At 39.0% G+C, this 24175-nt stretch overlaps 2 protein-coding genes across 2 annotated transcripts; both read left to right on the top strand.

Moving 5' to 3' along the window:
- Nucleotides 1–279: 279 nt before the first annotated feature.
- Nucleotides 280–4999, top strand: LOC100354920 (olfactory receptor 9G19; the record flags this gene model as incomplete). Its single annotated transcript, XM_002708957.2, has 2 exons — nt 280–1200; nt 4991–4999. Coding segments are annotated over exons 1-2 (930 nt in total), but the record flags the coding sequence as incomplete, so codon positions are not given.
- Nucleotides 5000–13740: 8741 nt separating this feature from the next.
- LOC100354664 (olfactory receptor 9G4) lies at nt 13741–14709 on the top strand. Its single transcript, XM_008271235.3, has one exon. It carries the CDS (start codon nt 13777–13779, stop codon nt 14707–14709), a length of 933 nt encoding a protein of 310 aa, XP_008269457.3. The 5' UTR covers nt 13741–13776.
- The last annotated feature ends 9466 nt before the right edge of the window (nt 14710–24175 follow it).

Consider the following 24175-nt stretch of genomic DNA (forward strand, 5'->3'; position numbering starts at 1 on the left):
AGCAGGGTGAGAGGGAGGGATGGGGGAGGAAATATCATTATGTTCGTAGAATTGTGTCTACAAACCATACTGAATCTGTTGTAAATTAATGAAAATTAAAATAAAAATCATATATGAATGAGTGGGATTTTTCAATCTTCTGAATAACAAATGATGGGACAAGCATATAGTGATAGCCACTATACTATGGAAACCACCATGGGACAAGCATATAGAAATATCTTAAGTCATAACACGTGCTTTAATTTTTTCACAGAAGACAACAGAAACCCAAAATTAATGGAAGAGAAAAATTTCACTGAAGTGAAAGAGTTCATCCTTTTAGGCTTCACAGCAGACTTGAGGTTCCAACGAGTGCTGTTCTTCATCTTCCTCATCGTTTATGTCTTCAGCCTCTTAGGGAATATCACCCTGATTTCTTTGATTTGTGTTGACTTTCGGCTCCACACACCCATGTATTTCTTCATCGGAAACTTGTCACTCCTGGATCTCTGGTATTCCTCCGTCTATGCCCCCAAAATCCTGATGATTTGCATCTCCGATGACAAAAGCATCTCCTTGGCTGGTTGCCTGGCTCAGTTCTTCTTTTCTGCCGGGCTGGCCTACAGTGAGTGCTATCTGTTGGCAGCCATGGCTTATGATTGCTACGCAGCCATCTCCAGCCCTCTGCTTTATGCCCAGGCCATGTCCCTGAGTTTATGTGCCAGTCTTGTTGCAGCTTCATACCTAGGTGGATTTGTTAACTCAACCATAATCACCACTGAGACATTTACTCTGAGTTTTTGTGGCAGCAACATCATCGATGACTTCTTCTGTGATCTGCCCCCACTTGTGAAGTTGGCGTGTGATGTGAAGGAGAGCTACCAGGCTGTGCTGTACTTTATCCTGGCCTCCAATGTCATCACTCCTACCATACTTATTCTCGCCTCCTACCTCTTCATCATCGCTGCCATCCTGAGGATCCACTCCACCCAGGGCTGCCTCAAAGCCTTCTCCACCTGTGGGTCTCACCTGACGGCTGTCACCTTGTATTATGGTTCAATTCTCTTCATTTACTCCCGGCCCAGCACTAGCTATGCCCTGGAACGTGACAAAGTAGTGTCAGTGTTCTACACTGTGGTAATTCCCATGTTGAACCCCATGATCTATAGCTTAAGAAACAAAGATGTCAAGGACGCCTTGAGAAAAATGCTACAGAGAGCAACGTTTTCTTAAATGAAAATACTTGTTTGGCAGAGGTTTTTTCCACAGGCTATCTCCATGTCATTGTTTTCCTCCTGTACTGTCAGAAAACAATAAAATGAGGAAGGAAAAAACCATGCATAATGTGGAAAACTGCAATCTGCTTTTTTTTTGTTAAGTTTACACTAATGTATTTTAATTTGCTTATAAAATGAGGCTGATGTATTTGGAATAACTTTTCTATGTACTAAATAACTTGTAGCAGCAGGGGCTGTAAAACTGTTGGTTATCTGAGAATGTGAAATAAGAATTTTAAAATACAGAGTGGCAGGATGGTGGAATAGGAAGGGAGCACACTGATAGTCTGGGGAGAGACAGTTTAATAAAAGTGGAGATACTGCAGGTTCAAGGAAGAGTAGGGGAAGAAACTGCAGAAGAAACTCTTTTGGAACTAGTGATTCACAGTGGACCTGTGTGGAGAGTGTGGGAGCCCACAGTTTGGGACACCAGCAGCAGACTCAACACACCAGTGCTGGAACGCGCTCAATAGCCGGAGACACCGGCAGGCAAGCAGAAAGAGGAGACTAGAGGGAACAACCCTGGGGGGAAAACTTCACCAGGCTAGCTAGAAGAGAGAGAGAGAGAGAAAAAAAAGTGACCAATACGGACATGGGTTTCTCTCTCTCCGCTCACCTCTCAAAGGCTAGCAAGACAAAGAGCAGGCACCATCTTGGACATACATCATAAGTAGAGAGAACTCAGGTCTGCACCATCCCTGAGTCTGGCAGAAAAACCTGACTCTGGGGGTGTGTGAATTAACAGGAGATTAGGACCTAGTGAATGTGTGGTGCTACTGAACTGAGACTGTGAAAAAAGAGATGGTGGGGGAGAGAACTCACGGAATTCATGTGAGTACTCTCCAGAGATGCTACAATTCCGTAATTTTGGCAACCCAGTGGGAGACTGAAGGAGAATTTGAGCCCACACTGAGGGCAGAACAGATTCCCTGTGTAGTCCTTGGGAAAGAGCTTCTGATCTCTGGCCCTGTGGGTATGTGGAGAAGGACAGAGAAATCCTAGTACAGGAAGCTCACAGAACCCCTAATAAACACGACCAAAAGAGATCCTCACCCCAACACGTTGTAATCAAACTCACCACAGTGAAACATAAAGAAAAGATCCTAAAATGTGCAAGAGAGAAATGTCAGATTACTCTCAGAGGATCTCCAATCAGACTCACACCTGACTTCTCCTCAGAAACACTACAAGCTAGGAGGGAATGGCGAGACATAGCCCAGGTACTAAGAGAGAAAAACTGCCAGCCCAGAATATTATATCCTGCTAAGCTCTCATTTGTGAATGCAGGTGAAATAAAGACCTTTCACAGCAAACAGAAATTGAAAGAATTTGTCGCCACTCGCCCAGCCCTGCAAAAGATGCTTAAAGATGTGTTACACACAGAAACACAGAAACACGGTCATCAATATGAAAGAAGGTAAAGGGCGGAAACCCACAGTAAAAGATCACAGGGAATTCAAAGCATATATTAGAACTTATCTTTGGCAAATGGCAGGGCAAAGTTACCATTTATCATTAGTCATATTGAACGTTAATGGCCTGAACTGTCCAGTTAAAAGACACCGATTGGCTGATTGGGTTAAGGAACAAAACCCATCTATTTGCTGCATACAAGAAAAACATCTTTCAAACAAAGATGCATACCGACTGAAAGTGAAAGGCTGGAAAAAGATATACCATGCGAACAGAAATGAAAAAAGAGTGGGCGCTGCCATCTTAATATCGGACAACATAAACTTTACCACAAAAACTGTTAAGAGAGACAAGAGGGGCACTACATAATGATTAAGGGATCAATTCAACAGGAAGATATAACAATTATCAATGTATATGCACCTAATTACAGGGCGCTGGTTTATTTAAAAGATTTGTTAAGGGACTTAAATGGAGACTTAGACCCCAATACAATAATACTGGGGGACTTCAATACTCCACTCTCAGAAATAGACAGATCAACCAGACAAAAGATCAACAAGGAGATAGTAGATTTAAATGACAGTATAGCCCAAATGGATCTAACAGATATCTACAGAACTTTCAATCCTACAGCTAAAGTTTTTACATTCTTCTCAGCAGTACATGGAACCTTCTCTAGGATTGACCACATACTAGGCCATAAAGCAAGTCTCAGCAAATTCAAAAGAATTAGAATCATACCATGTAGGTTCTCAGACCATAAAGGAATGAGTTGGAAATTAGCAACTCAGGAATCCCTAGAGCATACGCAAACACATGGAGATTGAACAACATGCTCTTGAATGAATAATGGGTCATAGAAGAAATTAAAAGAGAAATCAAAAATTTTCTGGAAGCAAATGAGGATAGCAACACAACATACCAAAACTTATGGGATACAGCAAAAGCAGTATTGAGAGGAACGTTTATATCAATAGGTGCCTACATCAGGAGATTGGAAAGGCACCAAATAGATGAGCTTTCAATGCATCTCAAGGATCTAGAAAATCTGCAGCAAACCAGACCCAAATCTAGTAGGAGAAGAGATATAATTAAAATCAGAGAAGAAATCAACAGGATTGAATCCAAAAAAAACACTACAAAAAATCAGCCAATGAGGAGATGGTTTTTTGAAAAAATAAACAAAATTGACCCCCCATTGGCCCAACTAACTAAAAAAAGAAGAGAAAAGACACAAATCAATAAAATCAGAGATGAAAAAGGAAACGTAACAACAGACACCACAGAAATAAAAAGAATCATCAGAAATTACTACAAGGACTTGTATGCCAGCAAACAGGGAAACCTATCAGAAATGGATAGATTCCTGGACACATGCAACCTACCTATTGAACCAGGAAGACATCGAAAACCTAAACAGACCCATAACTGAGACAGAAATTGAAACAGTAATAAAGGCCCTCCCAAGAAAGAAAAGCCCAGGACCAGATGGATTCACTGCTGAATTCTACCAGACATTTAAAGAACTGACTCCAATTCTTCTCAAACTATTCAGAACAATCGAAAAAGAGGGAGTGCTCCCAAATTCTTTCTATGAAGCCAGCATCACCTTAATTCCTAAGCCAGAAAAATATGCAGCATTGAAAGAGAATTACAGACCAATATCCCTGTTGATCATAGATGCAAAATCCTCAATAAAATTCTGGCCAAGAGAATGCAACAACACATCAGAAAGATCATCCATCCAGACCACTGGGATTTATCCCTGGCATGCAGGGATGGTTCAATGTGCGCAAAACAATCAAGGTGATACACCACATTAACAGACTGCAGAAGAAAAACCATATGATTATCTCAATAGACGCGGAGAAAGCATTTGATAAAATTCAACACTCTTTCATGATGAAAACTCTAAGCAAACTGGGTATGGAAGGAACATTCCTCAATATAATCAAAGCAATTTATGAAAAACCCACTGCCAACATCCTATTGAATGGGGAAAAGGTGGAGCATTTCCACTGAGATCTGGTACCAGACAGGGATGCCCACTCTCACCACTGCTATTCAATATAGTTCTGGAAGTTCTAGCCAGAGCTATTAGGCAAGAAAAAGAAACTAAAGGGATACAAATTAGGAAGGAAGAACTCAAACTATCCCTCCTTGCAGATGATACGATTCTTTACTTAGGGGACCCATAGAAGAGTTTGGCAAAGTAGCAGGGTATAAAATCAATGCACAAAAATCAACAGCTTTTGTATACACAGGAAATACCATGGCTGAGGAAGAACTTCTAAGATCAATCCCATTCACAATAGCTACAAAAACAATCAAATACCTTGGAATAAACTTAACCAAAGACATTAAGGATCTCTATGATGAAAATTACAAAACCTTAAAGAAAGAAATAGAAGAGGATACCAAAAAATGGAAAAATCTTCCATGCTCATGGATTGGAAGAATCAATATCATCAAAATGTCCATTCTCCGAAAAGCAATTTATAGATTCTATGCAATACCAATCAAGATACTGAAGACCTTCTTCTCAGATCTGGAAAAAATGATGCTGAAATTCATATGGAGGCACAGGAGACCTTGAATAGCTAAAGCAATCTTGTACAACAAAAACAAAGCCGGAGACATCACAATACCAGATTTCAGGACATACTACAGGGAAGGTGTTATGAAAAAAGCATGGTACTGGTACAGAAACAAATGGATAGACCAATAGAACAGAATAGAAACACCAGAAATCATTCCAAACATTTACAGCCAACTCATATTTGATCAAGGATCCAAAACCAATCCCTGGAGTAAGGACAGTCCTCAATAAATGGTGCTGGGGAAATTGGATTTCCACATACAGAATTATGAAGCCAGACCCCTACCTTACACCTTACACAAAAATTCACTCAACATGGATTAAAGACTTAAATCTACGACCTGACACTATCAAATTATTAGAGAGCATTGGAGAAACTCTGCAAAATATAGGTACTGGCAAAGACTTCTTGGAAAACACCCCAGAAGCACAGGCAGTCAAAGCCAAAATTAACACACGGGATTGCATCAAATTGAGAAGGTTCTGTACTGCAAAAGAAACAGTCAGGAAAGTGGAGTGGCAACCAACAGAATGGGAAAATATATTTGCAAACTATGCAACTGATAAAGGGTTGATAACCAGAATCTACAAAGAAATCAAGAAACTCCACAACATCAAAACAAACAACCCACTTAAGAGATGGGCCAAGGACCTGAATAGACATTTTTCAAAAGAGGAAATCCAAATGGCCAACAGACACATGAAAAAATGTGCAAGATCACTAGCAATCAAGGAAATGCAAATCAAAACCACAATGAGGTTTCACCTCACCCCAGTTAGAATGGCTCTCATTCAGAAATCTACCAACAATAGATGCTGGAGAGGATGTGGGGAAAAAGGGACACTAACCCACTGTTGGTGGGAATGCAAATTGTTTAAGCCACTATGGAAGTCAGTCTGGAGATTCCTCAAAAACCTGAATATAACCCTGCCATTCAACCCAGCCATCCCACTCCTTGGAATTTACCCAAAGGAAATTATATTGGAAAACAAAAAAGCTGTCTGCACATTAATGTTTATTGCAGCTCAATTCACAATAGCTAAGACCTGGAATCAACCCAAATGCCCATCAACAGTAGACTGGATAAAGAAGTTATGGGACATGTACTCTATCGAATACTATACAGCAGTCAAAAACAACGAAGCCCGGTCATTTGCAACAAGATGGAAGAATCTGGAAAACATCATGCTGAGTGAATTAAGCCAGTCCCAAAGGGACAAATATCATATGTTCTCCCTGATCGGCGATAACTAACTGAGCACCAAAGGGGAAACTTGTTGAAGTGAAATGGACACTATGAGAAATGGTGACTTGATCAGCTCTTGTCCTGACTGTTGATGTACAATGTAATACTTTATCCATTTTAGTATTTTTTTGTTCTAGTACCATTGGTTGAACTCTGTAATTAACGCACAATTATTCTTAGCTGTTTAAATTTTAACTGAAAAGTGATCTCTGTTAGGAATTTGGAAAACATATGCTGAGTGAAATAAGCCAATCGCAAAGGGACAAATATCATATGTTCTCCCTGATAGGTGACAACTAACTGAGCATCAAAAAGGAAACCTGTTAAAGTGAAATGAACACTATGAGAAATGGTGACTTGATCAGCTCTCGCCATGACTGTTGATGAACAACTTAATATGTTATCCCTCTTAGTATTTTTTTGTTTGTTCTACTTCATACTTTGGTTGAATACTGTAATCAATACACAATTCTTCTTAAATGCTGAAACTTAACTGAAAAGTGATCACTGTTAAATATAAGAGTGGGAATAAGAGAGGGAAGAGATGTGCAATTCGGGACATGCTCAAGCTGACTTACCTCAAACGGTAGAGTTAGAAACATACCAGGGGATTCCAATTCAATCCCATCAAGGTGGCATGTACCAATGCCATCTCACTAGTCCCAGTGATCAATTTCTGTTCACAATTGATCATAATGATAGGACTAAGAACCAAAGGGATCACATAAACAAGACTAGTGTCTGTAAATACTAGCTGATAGAATAAAAAAGGGAGAGAATGATCCAACATGGGAAGTGAGATACACAGCAAACCCATAGAATGGCAGATGTCCTAAACAGCACTCTGGCCTCAGAATCAGCCCTTAAGGCATGTGGATCCAGCTGAAAAGCCCATGAGAGTATTTCAGGCATGGAAAGCCAAGACACTCTGGGGAAAAAAAAAAAAAAAAAAACCTAAATGAAAGATCTCTGCGAGTGAGATCCCAGTGGAAAGAATGGGTCATCAAAGGAGGAGGTACCTTTCTCTGAAGGGAGGAGAGAACTTCCACTTTGACCAAGGCCTTGTCTAAATACAATCAGAGTTGGTGAACTCAGGGGGCTTCCATAGCCTTGGCAGCTAATGACAAGAGCCTAGGGTGATTACTGATGCCATAAAAAGAGTGTCAATTGGTTAAGTCAACAACAGTAGTCACTGTGCACTTACTCCTCATGTAGGATCTCTGTCCTTAGTGTGCTGTACATTGAGATTTAATGCTATAACTAGTACTCAAACAGTATTTTTCACTTTGTGTTTCTGTGTGGGAGCAAACTTTTGAAATCTTTACTTAATGTATGCTAAACTGATCTTCTGTAAATAAAGAAAAACGAAAATGAATCTTGATGTGAATGGAAGGGGAGAGGGAGTGGGAAAGGGGAGGGTTGTGGGTGGGAAGGACGTTATGGGGGGCAGCCATTGTAATCCATAAGCTGTACTTTGGAAATTTATATTCATTAAATAAAAGTTAAAAATAATAAAAGAATTTTAAAACAAATTTAACTTGGTATTTAATAGTTTATACTGTAATATTTTATAAATTATAAAATATAGCTGGCTATGTATGCATTAAATGATTTCAAATCCCATGAATTACATGTGAGAAGACAGGGTTTTAAGCACAGGACTTACAACTCCAAAAGTACTTACCTCACTTGTTAGGAGAGAGAGTTCACAAGTCAGACTAAAATGTGTAAAATGTGTAAAATGCCCTTAGAAATAAATTTATTTATTTATCTTTCTGATTCTCATTTCCTGACTCAACAGCATGAAAATATAAATGATTTCTCTGCAAATAGAGAAAGTAGATAATAAACATCACTACTTAGAGTCACTTGTACTTAGAAGTTTTTTTTGCAAAAATTAAAAAACATTGGCAAAATTTGGGGGCTGTATGGTATTTTTAGAGAAGCAGATGTAATTAGCAAAGAGATGAGAAATGAAAAGATAAACAGAAACAGAGAGATATATTTCAAAGACTGTACAAGCAAGGGAAGATTCAGAATATAAATCTCCATGGGGTGAAGCAGTGACCGAGGACGATTAAGGTTCTATGCATGTTTGTGTCTTTCTCCTATTTATTGTACAAATTAATTAGAAAACATGTTATTGTGATGTATTACATTCCTAATTTAAAATTTTTTTTTAGATTCAAAACACGAAGCTGTTCTAACATCAAAAGCTCTTAATCCTAAATATCAAGTTTTTAGTTTATTTAATGTTTTCATATCAAAAAAGCATTATCTGATGGACTTAAAAATCAAAAATTTATTTTACTTTCTTACAGTTCTGGAGTTTTGATGTTCAAATTCAATGTTTGGAAAATTGGTTCTTTTGAGGTTATTTTTCTTGGCTTGTGAATGGCCACCTCCTTACTGTGCTCCTCCATGCTCTGTTCTGTGTGTGCTCACATTCTAATATATCTTTGTAGGTCCACATTTCCTTTTTATAAGGAACAGTAGCCATATTGAATTGTGGCTCACCATAAATGCCCCAATTTAATTTAATAATCTTTTTAAACATCTCATTTCCAGATTCTTTCACATCCTCAGGAATCAAGGGTTCGACATAGAAATCATTGGTGACTCGGCCGGCGCCGCAGCTCACTAGGCTAATCCTCCGCCTAGCGGCGCCGGCACACGGGTTCTAGTCCCGGTTGGGGCGCCGGATTCTGTCCCGGTTGCCCCTCTTCCAGGCCAGCTCTCTGCTGTGGCCAGGGAGTGCAGTGGAGGATGGCCCAGGTGCTTGGGCCCTGCACCCCATGGGAGACCAGGAAAAGCACCTGGTTCCTGGCTCCTGCCATCGGATCAGCGCGGTGCCCCGGCCGCAGCGCGCCGACCGCGGCGGCCATTGGAGGGTGAACCAATGGCAAAGGAAGACCTTTCTCTCTGTCTCTCTCTCTCACTGTCCACTCTGCCTGTCAAAAAAAAAAAAAATCATTGGGGACTCAAATCATCCTGTACCACCGGGTACAGGTGGTATGAATAGAAAGAAGAGCATGTAACGAGAATAAACATGGAGTGCATGAAATGTTCCAGAATAGTCTAACATGATATGGAGAAATTCTATTATCAAATATTTTCAATACTTGCATTGTGGGAGAAACTGTTATTAGATACTTTGAATACTTAACATTGTGACTTGGAGCAATTAAGAGAGTGAACTTTCAATAAAACTGCACTCATATTGATCATATCCCAATTATCATTCTAGGATTCCAAGTGAATTCTAATTGTGTCTTTGGAGACGGATGTACTTATTCCTGGGGTGCTTTGTGGAAAAAGCCTCTAAGGGCTGTTGTGGAAATACATATAACGGGTCCAGTGAGTGTACACCTGAGCATCGGGAGGGAGAAGGGTTTCATTTCTTAGAACTGAGCATTCTGACTGAAGGTGAGCACGCAGAGTCAGAGGCAGGTAAGAAATGGAGACTCTCTGTGGCCTCAGCTGCATTTAGAAGGGGGCTGCAGAGTCTGGCGTGGCTCTCAAAGGATTGCTCCTATGCCCAACACACATGCAGGCAGGTGTGCAAACCCACACACACACACACACACACAGAATCCTTTCTAAATCAGATTCCAGCCAGTGATGTATTTGGGTCTATCTCGAACTTGAAAACCAATCTGATATTTAAGCTTCATCACCATATATTCACTTACACAGTGGAAGAAAAATCAAGAGGACAAAAGAAATGATTTGCATTGTGATTGTCCAGACTACCTTTGTCTGGTATTTTCCACTTACTGGCACTCATTTTCAGGTGCCAGAGAGAGGTTTTTGTCCCATAGAATTTTTCTACTTACAGGGAACAGGGACCAGAGTTATAGAGGGGAAAGTGTCCTTATCATGATGTAGTACAGTGTGCCAGGAAATCCCAAATGAGGTTAAATTTTGTTCTGAATATTTTGAGAATTTTGAGCTTGATTAGGTGTAGACCGTACTTTGGGGGAAAGCAGCTAAGTAGCCAATTATGTAATCCATAATTTATTTATTGAGAAATATTAAGTGAGCTGGACTGTTCTTCCTGTTGGGGTATGTGAATAAAGTATTAGGGAAATATTTTTCAGTGTGCATACTGCATTCTAGTGAGGACAAATAGGCAAGAAGTGTGGTCAAAAGAGTTAGAAATGACAATAAACAGGGAATACTAAAAGAGAATGTGAGTAGAGTGATAATGATCATTTTAGGATGGGCCTGGTAAGAGAGGAGATGAAGTTCTGTTTTCAAGGTAGGGCTGGACCCTGGACAACCTTTAAGCCACTGCAGCATTTCCTTAGAATAAATTAAGCACATACTCAGGTCTTTAAATATAGAAATGACATTGCTTTATTTATGTGTTGTTGTATACTACCAGCTGTGTTGATAATGCACTGCAGTAAGCAAAGGACTGGACCTGTTAAAAGGCTATTGCATTACTCTGGGCAGAAGGTGATTGTGGTTTGGTTCTGGGTGATGTTAGTGCAGGTGAGGGAAGTGGTCAGTTGGACAAATGTTGAAAGAAAGGACATTAGGGTTTCCTGAAAGACTGAAATGTAGGTAGGAGGAAAAGAGATTAGGTTGATTACAAAGTTTTAGTTTCAGAAACTGCAAGCATGTCATTTTGAGACTGAATAGAGTGCATGGATAGATGAATTTTTGGAAGTGAAGATTAGGAATTCAGTTTGAAGCATGCTAAGTTTGATTTAGCAATTACTAATCTCTTATTAGAGAATGTTAACTGGACAGAAGTTTAGGCATCCCCTGGTGGTAGAAATTTAAACCTGATAATTATATCTAGGCAAACTATGGATAAGTTTCTGGGAAACGTTGAGTCCTCTAAAACTTTTTGCTTTTACACTTAAGTGCATATAACTATTTGGGGAGAATCAGCATTGCATTATCATGTTTTCAAAGTGGTTCAAGGATCCAAATGTCCAAGAGCCAGAAATCACTTACAGATAAAGACACTGATGAATGCAGTGATTTGAGAATGCTCAGGACCCCACAGGATGATGCTGTAGAGAAACAATGAGAATGTAAAGCTTGAGGTGAGATGAACACAGTTGTTTTGGGCACTTTCCAACTCTCACTTCATCCAAGAAGGTGACAACGCCCCCTCCAGAGACACTTGTGTACACGAGGATTGTTAATCTGCTCTGCCAAACTGTTTTTCAACAGGTGAGATAATCTACTGTTTCATGCTGGTTTCTATAAGAGATGTTAACAAACTGGAATTGTGGAAGGATGGTGCTGGGGAAAGAACAGTGTTCCTGATAGGAGAGATTCCTTCCCTCATTCACAAAGGTAATAAATTTCAGGGACATGCATTAATTAAAGGGCCCCTCAATCCCAAGCCAATGCTTTGCAATTCTTAGACTGTAACTCTTTTGTAAAATTATATGGAAGTAGGAGATAAAATTTTTAAACCTCTGGATTTTAGCAAGATTATGAATGCCACCACTGTTCTGGATTAAACTGTTTTTTGCAGAAACTTGGCCACATTTAATTTTCTTCCACAATGTTAGAATTCCTAATTATAGATTCTTGTATTAGAAAGCGAGAAAACCTTGGTGATATTGTATTTGGAAATGTTCTTCAGCAACATCTGGAGGATAAATTATTCTATAAACAGAAATTCCTTATATAGAGAAGTGATTGAAACTGATGGTCTTTGAATTTTATCTATTGGGATAAGATCTGATTTATAAATCCCTAGTATTTCTACCTGGAATTTTTAAGGTCTCCTTATTCTGTTGGAAGACTGGTCTCAACAGGTGTCGATAGAATAAGGATTTCAGAGTTTCCAGTTAATTTAATGAACCAGAGCCAGAGTGAATTTTATTTTTTTCTAAATAATTTTTTAACATAGAGAGAATGTATTTCATAGATACAATTTTAAGATGATAACCATGTTTTCCTCAAGCCTGCCTCCTTCTATCTGTTCTTTCCTCCTTTAAATAAGCATATGTGATCATGTTCATTTTTTTATAATGGGAATTGTTTCTATTTTTGTTGGTTAAAAGGATAAAATCGTTTCTGTCTTCTGAGAATTCTCGTGATCTGTTGACTAGTTAACTTCTTCAGGGTACTAAAATTTACTTTTGGTGGTTAGAAGAGCTTTTCAGGTGTATGAGGGCTATGGAATTGCCTTAATTAGGAGAATACAAGAAAAAGATCTTTTACATATGAGGGAGGTAAATGATGACAGATGAGTGATACATCCTCGATTCAGAAGATTCTGGGTTCAGATATAAGTTCTGCTGTTGATGGCTTCTTTGTCTTTGTCCACGAACCCTCTGTGCTTCAATGTTATCAAATATAACATAGGAAAAAAATAGCATCTACAATATAAAGTTGTGATGGGTAAAAAGCAGGTTAATTATAGGGCTTGGAAAAATAACTAGTGCATGCTCAGTACAGTATATGTATACACATATATTACCTATTTGTATTAAAAGCAGGAGTAGTACATGATATGGATATACAATGTCTGACATAAGAACTCTCAATGACATACAGAGGATACTGAGATTTTTGAGTGTCCACTGTGTATCAAACACTGGCCTTGGTGTTTTCATGTGTATCTTTTTTACTTAATAAGATACTCTGTCAGGAGACTATTAGTTTTCTTATTAATTTTATAATTTTATGTTTTTGAAAGTGTATTTTATTTATCTGAAATAGTTAAAGAGACAGATGGAGAAAAGAGGGAGGGAGAGGTCTTCCATCAGTGGTTCATTCCCCCAAGTATCTGCAATTGCCAGGTTTGGGCAAGACTGAAGCCAGGAGCCCGAGAGCTTCTTCCAGGTCTTCCATGTGAGTGCAGGGTCCGAGTACTTGGGCCATCTTATGCTGGTTTCCCAGGTATATTAGTAAGGAGCTTATTCAGAAGTGGAGCAGTTAAGACTAAAACTAGCACCTATATGGGATGCCAGCACTGCAGGCAGAGGCTTAATCCACTGTGTTGACCTGGATTTTCATTTTACCCATTTGTCTTATGAGAGAAAGGGACTTGCCCTGCTTTAAAGTTCATGAGTGAAATTTCTAATTTAAAAATAATATCTAGTCCAACGGTCTTTGTAAGTTGTAGATTGAAGTTCAGTAATTTAGTAAAGTGCACAGAAGCCCAAAACTTCTTAGCCAATGTTGATTTAATCAATATGCATATTAACTTACTTCAATAGAAAATAGATTTTTTTCCCCCTCTAATGGTGATCAGGTTTTCTCCTCTGGGAACATAGAAATGGAAAATCGCACCTTCCTGACTGAATTCATCCTGGTGGGCTTCTCAGGAGACCCCCGCTGGCAGCTGATTCTATTTGGAATATTTCTGATGTTGTATTTATTAACTTTGTCAGGCAACACAACCCTTGTTATTCTAATTTGGATTGATTCCCGTCTGCATACACCTATGTACTTTTTCATTGGCAACCTGTCCTTTTTGGATTTCTGGTACACCTCTGTGTACACCCCCAAAATACTGGCCACCTGTGTCTCAGAAGACAAACGCATCTCCTTGGCTGGATGTGGGGCTCAGCTATTCTTTTCCTGTGTCGTTGCCTACACTGAGTGCTATCTCCTAGCAGCTATGGCATATGACCGTCATATGGCAATTTGTAACCCACTGCTTTATTCAAGTATCATGTCCACTTCGCTGTGCACTGGGCTTGTTGTTGGCTCCTATGTAGGGGGACTGTTGAATGCCATAGCCCATACTGCCAACACATTCCGCCTGCGTTTCTGTGGTAAAAACATCATTGAACACTTTTTCTGTGATGCACCACCATTGGTAAAAATGTCCTGTACAGACACCAGGGTCTATGAAAAAGTTCTGCTTGGTGTGGTTGGCTTCACAGTTCTCTCCAGCATTCTTGTCATCCTGATTTCCTATTTCAACATCCTGCTGGCTATCCTGAGGATCCGTTCGGCCTCAGGAAGGCGGAAGGCCTTCTCCACTTGTGCTTCTCACATCATCTCAGTCATGTTCTTTTATGGGTCTTTGCTCTTCATGTATTCCAGACCTAGCTCCACCTACTCTTTGGAGAAAGACAAAGTGGCTGCCCTGTTCTATACGGTGGTCAACCCTCTGGTCAACCCTCTCATCTACAGTGTAAGAAACAAAGACGTCAAAGAGGCCTTTAGGAAAGCAACACAAAGCATATATCCACAATCATGAAGGAGGTCTCCTGTGAGGAATGCTGTTATTGCATTGTCCAAAGCATTTGGTAGTAGATATGTTTGTATTATTTCTTGTATTTCAAGTAAAGTTAGCAACTCACTGTTTCAACAATAAAATATTGAGCCAATGACTCTAATTATTATTATTATTTGAAGTATGTTATTTTAAACTATAGTATAGGGTTATTTGATACTCTACAATACAGTTTTTTTGTCTCTTTGCATGAAGGATCTCTCATAAATTTTAATCTGCTAGCTGTTTTAAGAGAATTTGGTGTTATTTTAACTTTGAAACTTGGTCATAATTTTCTCTGGGTGAGGAATTTTTGCATGCAGTGACATTAGAGGTTTGCTCGATTTTACGGATATTTATTTTTGGTAAGATGCTTTCTTTCAATTCCATCATAAAACTAATTCAGTATATAGATAATATCTTCGTAAACCTTTGTCTCACTACATCTATGTAGTATTAAGCAAAGTGTTTAATAGTTGTTTTGGTTATAGAAAACTGCACAACAAAACCATTTCTAAGTTTATGGAGAAATATGGGTCTTGGCTGGTGCCGTGGCTCACTAGGCTAATCCTCTGCCTTGTGGCGCCGGGACACCGGGTTCTAGTCCCGGTCGGGGTGCCGGATTCTGTCTTGATTGCCCCTCTTCCAGGCCAGCTCTCTGCTGTGGCCAGGGAGTGCAGTGGAGGATGGCCCAAGTGCTTGGGACCTGCACCCATGGGAGACCAGGATAAGTACCTGGCTCCTGCCTTCCGATCAGTGCGGTGCGCTGGCCACAGTGCACTGGCTGCGGTGGCCATTGGAGGGTGAACCAACGGCAAAAGGAAGACCTTTCTCTCTGTCTCTCTCTCTCTCTCACTATCCACTCTGCCTGTCCAAAAAAAAAAAAGAAAGAAATATGGGTCTTTAGGATGGCATTTCATGCTAACAGAATGTTTAGGTCAGGTCTCTCCATCAGGTCACACACCAGTGTATTACCATAAGGGGACAATGGCATCAAACAAAGTGAAATAAACAAATTAACACTAATAACAAACATAACAAAAACCTTCATAAGGCCCCTCAGTTCCTTTTGATTTTTCCTTTGTCCTGGGTGAGGAACACAGTATCTTTTTTTTCTATTTTTTTTTTTTTTTTAGATTTTTTTTTAATGTATTTGAGAGTCAGAGTTACAGACAGTGAGAGGGAGAGACAGAGAGAAAGGTCTTCGTTATATTGGTTCACTCCAAAATGGCTGCAATGGTCAGAACTGTACCAATCTGAAGCCAGGAGCCAGGTGCTTCTTACTGGTCTCATATGTGGGTGCAGGGGCCCAAGCACTTGGGCCACCCTCCATTGCCTTATTGGGCCAAAGCAGAGAGCTGGACTGTCAGAGGAGCAGCCAGGACTAGAATTCAGCGCCCACATGGGATGCCGGGGCCACAAGTGGTGGATTAACCTACTGTGACACAATGCAGGTCTGGGAACACGACATCTTGATGACCATGTGGCCAGGCTTGTTGTATATTTCTTTCATGCAACTAGTCCCATGTGCATAGGCATTACAAGGCGATAACAAAACAAAAAAACTGAAACACATATAAACTAGCTCTTTTGCTTTAGTCGTATTCTGTAAGGACTCAAATAAACTCCATAATCCAAGCTCCGTGTGATGGGAATACCTAAGTGCAATGTTTGATGTCCTGTAGTGCTTTACAAAGATGTACTTCCGTCCCCTCTGTATGCAAGTGTCCCTTGTAAATGCTTTGAAATGATCACCTAGAATTTAGTGTTCTTTTCTCAAAAGAATCATTTATTTATTTGAAAGTCAGATTTACACAGGGACAGAGAGAGAAAGAGGGAGAAAGAAGGAGAGAGAAAAATGGAGAGAGAGAGAGAGCGGGAGGGATGGAGGGAGAGAGGGAGAGGGAGAGGGAGAGAGAGAGAGAGAGAGAGAGATAGAGAAAGTGTGTCAGAGAGATATCTCCCATCTGTTGGTTCATTCTCCTGATGGTCACAATGGCCAGGGATGGATCAGGCTGAAGCCAGAGGCCAGTAGCTTCATCCAGGTCTCCCAACATAGGTGGAAGGGGTCTAAATACTCGGGCCATCTTTGGCTGCTTTTCCCAGGCCATCAGCAGAGAGCTGGACAGAAAGTGGGGCAACTGGGACATGAACCAGTGCCCTTATGGGATGCTGGCATCACAGGAATGGGCCTTATCTTGCTGCACCACAATGCCAGCCCCAGGGCTTCCTTCTTGGAATCTCAACAGGCTCCATCATTGCCACTCTTTAGGGAAACTCCAACCAGAGTTTCAGTTGGATGGAACACAATTCTAGACCCAATGCTTGTATGTTTTCACTAGAATATTTTAATTATGAAAAGAAACACAATTCAATATTTATTACATGGCAGATTTAATTGGTATTTCACTCAATACCTTTTACAAGAGTTCAGCCTATGGATTATTAGCTCTGTTTTATAAATGAGGAGCTTGAAGCTCAGAGGCTAGGACTTCTTATTGAATTATTGAGTGTGCTGAAATGGGCACACTTTACATTTTTCATCAGCTTTGAAAAACACAGGTCAAGTAATTGTAGACACTTCACCATTTATGCTGGGAGAAAGATTGCCTTTAGACCTTAGTTCTGTCTTTCGTAATCAAAACAAGAGAAGTGTGATACACAGTATGTATGCTAATCAGACAACATGCTCACCTTCCTTGCAAAGGTCATGTGTCGTCTTCTTTTTTTTTTTTTTTTTTTTTTGACAGGCAGAGTTAGACAGTGAGAGAGAGTGACAGAGAGAAAGATCTTCCTTACGTTGGTTCACCCCCCAAATGGCTGCTATGGCTGGCGCACTGTGCCCATCTGAAGCCAGGAGCCAGGTGCTTCGTCCTGGTCTCCTATGCGGGTGCAGGGCCCACGGACTTGGGCCATCCTCTACCGCCTTCCTGGGCCACAGCAGAGAGCTGGACTGGAAGAGAAGCAACCAGGACAGAATCTGGTGCCCCAACCGGGGCTAGAACCTGGGGTACAGGAGCCACAGACAGAGCATTAGCCTAGTGAGCCGTGGTGCCATCCAGGTCATATGTTTTCTTATAAACTAAAGTAAATTTCTATATTATTATTAAAACACATTTTTGTGTGTTTATAGATGAGCTTCCATTGAAAGAATTCTGCTAGAAACACCATATTCCTTCATACTTTCTTAAAGAATAATTAGCTAAAAGCAATAAATTTTTCCTGGAATTATTTTATCCTTAGAGTAAATATCTACGCTATTTCATTATTCTTCCTCAGTTGCTTCTGTGCTATTAACAAGGAATTTTTTTGGTGGTCCCTGATGGTTATTGTGCATTTAGTATTTTCTTCCGTTTTCTCTTTTTGTAAGCTTCATTGCTCTACTTTTGTGTCTAATAGTGAGAAATGCTACTTCCCTTTGTGAATGCTCAACAGGTTAATAACTGCACTAGGAATATCATTGAGATGCTTCTAGAGATACTTTCCTTAGCACTTATTTTATCTTAGTATGCACATCACTATTGTACTGGTTTTGAAGACAAGGTAAAATTGTCCACCTCTTGTGAATGGCTAAATTAAGCAACTTACCTAAAATTCTTAGCAACACCATCATCTCAGAAGATTTCATGCCTGTATGTCTCAGATCCTTTTATGTGATTTTCTGGATTCCCAGGGCTGTAGATTCCTAACCCCCCTCCCCAGGATTCCACAGCTTGGGGAACAGTAAAGTAATTAAACAAAGTTGTGTATTAATAAATCAGGAAGTTTTTTAGTAAGATGGAGAAAAACATTTGGATATTGTGATTCTTGTTGAAAATATAATGAGTCATAATTTTCATTCTTGTTCTCACTTGAATTGTTCAGAAGTTAAGTATAATATGTCCACATATATATTATGTATGCTATAAATAAGAAGAGCCTTCAATAAGTTCAAGGAAAACATACATTATGAGGAATCTGGGCATGTATTTCAATTTTTTTTTGTATTCAGTAAATTTTTAATTTCATTATCCATGAACTTTTCAAAGTACTTTCATATATACATTTATACACATATGTATACATGTGCATATTAAAGCAGTTATTTCCTTTCCTACTGATATTTCTGTTATGTTTGGATATTTCACTTCTCTTTTTATAAGAATTCACCACCTTTCTAACCTGTTCTGTACTCCAGGATGGTAAGCTATATTAATTACATCAGTAGGCTTCTTTGCTTTCTGTCTATTTAATAGGATTACACAATGCTTGTTAATGCCAAGAAGAGTAAGGGCTGTGCATTTGCCCTAAGCTTGTTACCTGCAGAGAACTCACAGTTGGCTATATTCCTGTACTTAAAGTCTAGTTTCTAACAGGTCATGCTCTTTCTTTCATTTTTAATTTAATCAATTGATTTTTTAAGGAATGCAAATTTTATATGTGCAACTTTAGGAATATAGTTATTATACCTACCATTCCCACACTCCCACCCACACTCCTACCCCACTTCCTCCACCCTCTCCCTTTCCCAGTTCCGTTCTCCATTAAGATTCATTTTCAATTAACTTTGTACATAGAAGACCAACTCTATACTAAGTAAAGATTTCAACCATTTGCACATACATGCACACACACACAAAAGCTATTTGAGAGCAAGAATCACAGTTAACTCTCATAATACAACTCATTGAGGACAGAGGTCCTGCATGGGGAGTTAGTGCCCAGTGACTCCTGTTGTTAATTTAACAATTAACACTCCTATGTATGATGTCAGTTACCACCAGAGGCACTTGGCATGAGCTGCCAAGGCTATTGAAGCCTTTTGAATCCCCAAATTCCATCAGTATTTAGGCAGGGCCAAAAGCAAAGTGGAAGTTCTCTTCTCCCTTTAGAAAAAAAGTACATCCTTCTTTGATGGGCATTTTCTGTTGGGATTTCACTTACAGAGATCCTTCATATTGAATATTTTTTGCCCCAGTGTCTTGGCTTTCAATGCCAGAAATGATATCATGGGCTTTTTAGCCAGACCAGGAAGGCTTGAAGGGCTGATTCTGAAGTCAGAGTTTTATTAGAGCAATTGTCATTCTATAAATCTGCTGTGTGGACTGCTTCCCATGTTGGAACATTCTCTCCTCTTTAATTCTATTTTAATTACCAACACTTGATCCTTTTTATATGGTCACTTTAACACTTAATTCTATGAGTATGTTCACTTTAACACTTAATATGATCACTTAAACACTTAAGATGACATTTTTATCACTCAGCTTAATGGGATTCGGGGTCCCATGACAAGTTTTTAAAAAGTACCCTTAGAAGTTAGTACTTATGAATGTATGCAGAACTATACAGCTTTATAGTTACAAATGTTCTCCTCCCTCCGTTATTCCTACTCTTATTTCTTACTGAGATAATCCTCAATTGACAATGCACATATGATTAACTCTATGTTAAGTAATGAGTTCAACAAATAGTATGTAGAGAAAAAAATGAAAAAAAAAAAAAAACTGTTCCCTTGATAGTCAGCTCAGGCCAACTCTTCTCAAAGTGTCAATTTCAATTCTGCAGATTTCATTTTAGGTACTCTATTTATTTTCGCAGGGAGAACATATGGTATTTGTCCCTTTGGGACTGGCTTATTTCACTAAGTATGATGTTTTCCAGATCTCTCCATTTTGTTTCAAATGACCAGATTTCATTTTTTTTCTTTTTACTGCTGTGTAGTATTCTATAGAGTACATGTCCCATAATTTCTTTATCCAGTCTTCTGTTGATGGGCATTTAGGTGATTCCAGGTCTTAGCTATTGGGAATTGAGCTGCAATAAACATTAAGGTGCAGACAGCTCTTTTATTTGCCAATTTAATTTCCTTTGGGTAAATTCCAAGGAGTAGGATTGGGTTGTATGATAGGGTTATATTCAGGTTTCTGAGGAATCTCCAGACTGACTTCCATAGTGGCTTTACCAGATTGCATTCCCACCAACAGTGGGTTAGTGTCCCTTTTTCCCCACATCCTCTCCAGCATCTGTTGATGGTAGATTTCTGAATGTGGGCGTAGGGGCCCAAAGACCTGGGCCATCCTCCAAAGCTTTCCCATGTCACAACAGATAGCTGGATTGGATGTGGAGCAGCTGGGACTAGAACCAGCATCCAAAGGGCTTTAACCTGCTGCGCCACAGCACCAGCCCCAAAAACATGCGTTCTTATAGGATTTTGTCTGTACAGATAATCTATGCTGCACCTATAGCTTATATGCTTTCAACACTTTTTTGTGTGTATGTACATATATTTTTGCAAGGTTTCATATTATATATTATTTTAGCCCATTTTAAATCAAATCATAAATCAGCTATTTTTAAATAAATTATTTTCTACTAAACATTCTTCTCCACAGGAATTTTAATTGCTAAAATAATTTATTAAGTTAATAAATATGTATGTGGCAGGTGTTATTCCATGCTTCAAGGATGTAACAGCAAATGGCAAAGGCTCATTCTCCATGTGGATTATTCTACACAAATAGTGGGTAATCAGCTTGGGATCAGTACTGTTATGAAACAGAAGAGCATAATGGATGAATATATCTCGAGATGGAGGCAGGATAATTCAACTAACATGGAGTGGGGCTGGGATTCTAACTCTGGCCTCCAAACTGGAACATTTATGCTGTGAGGTGTCATTGGCTTTCAAACTTCAGTCCATAAAAATGGAATACAATTGGGAGAGTACAGTTTGTAGAAGGTTGTTACCCGTTTTCTCTATTTGACATCCTTCAAGGGAACGGATTTGTGTGCAATTGGTTCCATTTCTGTTTACTGATCTGGGAGTTCTGCAGAAGGAGCCAGGGTGTTCCAAGTGGCTCCCTCTGCTGGATCAGGTGGGCTCACCTTGGTGGTTTGGGAAAGGCAGAGTCTCATGATCCACAGCTCACCAAACGTGGGAGGGGTAAGTCATTAACATTAGAACTGTGGCTGTGTTGCCAAAGGAAGAGAAAAGGGGCATCTGATTGGGGAAAGCAACACGTTTGGACTGGACATTGAGGGAAGAGAGATAACAATTACAGAAGACATTTTGGAGAAAGAGAATGAGAGATACTGCATTCTCACTTTCCTATCCTTTACCAATGTGAGAAGAAATTTGTGAAACAATTCATTTCTAATGCATTTAGATTCAGATGTGTGCATGCAACAAGAGAGAGAGAAGATAAATATGACCTGCACAATTACATCCAGGTTATTCAGGTTATACAAATGAGGTTACATACATATCAGATATGAGGTTACAATACATTATAATACACACTATTGCAAAGGAGATTATAATATATGTAATGTAACAGAAGGTTATAATATGTATACAAATTAGGTTACATTTTACAAAAACAAAAATAAGAACCAACATCTAAAATTAGAGGTAATTTAAAAATAAATTTTCTTAAGATGAAAGACTTTCAAAAAGTCCATGGAAAATGTTCATTATGAAAAAAAAACTGCGTGTTTTTCAAAATTTTTTGCACCAAAATAAAGTTAGCTTTAATTCTATTTCCAAGCTTTTGGAAGTCCCCCAAACAATCTATGAAGTGAGAATAACACTTTCTGGGGTGTGATATTATTACCAAATTGAATAAGATAGTACAAGTAAGGGCTCAGAGGCTGATGGCTGGTGTTTTCATTTTCATCATCCATATTCTTTAATAAAAATTCCATGTGGTTGTCTTTATGGATATTAGAAAGGCACAGGCATCATCTCCTGCAGATATAAATTTCACAAAACTGTAATAGCCAAGAAATAAAGGAATCGTCCTCATTTTAGCTCCTAGTAGTTAGTGCTTCTCTGTTCTCAGAATCCAGTAGGATGTCTGGCAGAGTCCATTATTCGACACCCAACTGGGCACAGAAGGCTTTTGAAAGGAATGTGGTAAAGAACTAGATGTGAAAAGTGATTTATCTTTCTTTGAGTTCTCTGTTAACAAAAGATTACCTCAAAATGACTTTATATCCCAAATTTTTAAAAAAAAAACCAGCTTTCAATATTTACTTCGATTTTAGAATATATAACCTTTGTTTTATCGTATATGCTTGCAGTATCCACGCCATATGCAAAATCATGTATTCATGAAACATCACCTCCCTGTCTTCTGTTAGCATGATCTCAGTGAATGCAGCATGTGTTCAAGTAAAAAGTAGGCATTGTGGCTCAGAGGTTAAGCCTCTGCTTGCTGTGCCCCCATTGCATTTTGGAGCAGTGGTTCAAATCCTGGCTATTCTTCTTCTGAGGCAGTTGCCTGCCAATCTTCCTGGGAAACAATGATGGCAGCTCAAGTACTTGAATCTCTGATACCTATGTGGGAGACCTGAAAAGAGTTACGGAGTTCCTGGTTCATTAATTTGATTGGCTCAGACCTGGATTTTCATGCAGATGGAAGATAGATCTCTCTCTCTCCTTCTCTCTCTCTCTCTCTCTCACTTCTATCCCCCGATTTTCTGTCATTTTTCATTTGAAATAAAGAAAAAATTCTTCAAATAAAGAGTAGGTGGCATTTCTTGTGAAATAACACAGTATAAGTTAATGTAAAAGAAAGGGAAATGTTTGTTATAATTATTAAATTTTCATATGCATTGTGTATACGTATTGAGATGTCACACTGTAGCCCATAAACTTGTAGAAGTATTAATTTAAAAATTAAAAAGATGAACATTTCTTCTTGTTTTTAAACAGTGCCACTAGATGGCAGGATTAACTTATTAATCACAAAAAATTGTTCACTACTGTTTCCTTTACAGATTGAAACATTACTAAGCTGGTAGGCTTTGGAAAAGCTTTCCAAGCCTAAGAATAGATTTTATAAATAATATGGCACATTTGTGTATTTGTACTTATGCATATTTATTCCACAGGAAAGGACCAGAGCTTTCATCAAATTCTCTAAGATTATGGCACATGAAAATTTAAATCATTGATCTACTTTAGCTCTTTGAGAACAAGATGAATATGGTGGGTGGAAAATTAGACTGGCCTCCCCATCTGTCTCTTTAATCCCCATGACACTCAAAATTGTATATTATTAACCTCAGAAGAAGGCTGGCTAAAATCGAATGATGCGTTTCAAATAATGAAACTGAAGGAAACACGACTAATAAAAGCATGAAGTTAGATTCAAATATTCATGGGCTTATAAAAAACTTAAAGGTAAAATATAAGTAATTTTCTGAGTATCTGTACTTCCATTCTTTAATTATAAGTAGATGAAAATTCTCAGAACAAAGAGCAAGAATTTTATTCACAATTTATGAATTGGCTCAGGGATATCAGCTGACTTGGCCAAATCACACTTACACGGGGGTGACAAAGGATATACAGAGGATATAAAGGTGGGAACTAGGGTTCTTTTCCAGATTTCTTTCCTGTACTGCTTCTATCAAGGTGGACTTGAAAACAACTTTCCTTTTAATACACTAAGGTTCCCACTAA

The sequence above is a fragment of the Oryctolagus cuniculus genome, chromosome 1, assembly GCF_964237555.1.
Source record: "Oryctolagus cuniculus chromosome 1, mOryCun1.1, whole genome shotgun sequence".
NCBI classification, from domain to species: Eukaryota; Metazoa; Chordata; class Mammalia; order Lagomorpha; family Leporidae; genus Oryctolagus; species Oryctolagus cuniculus.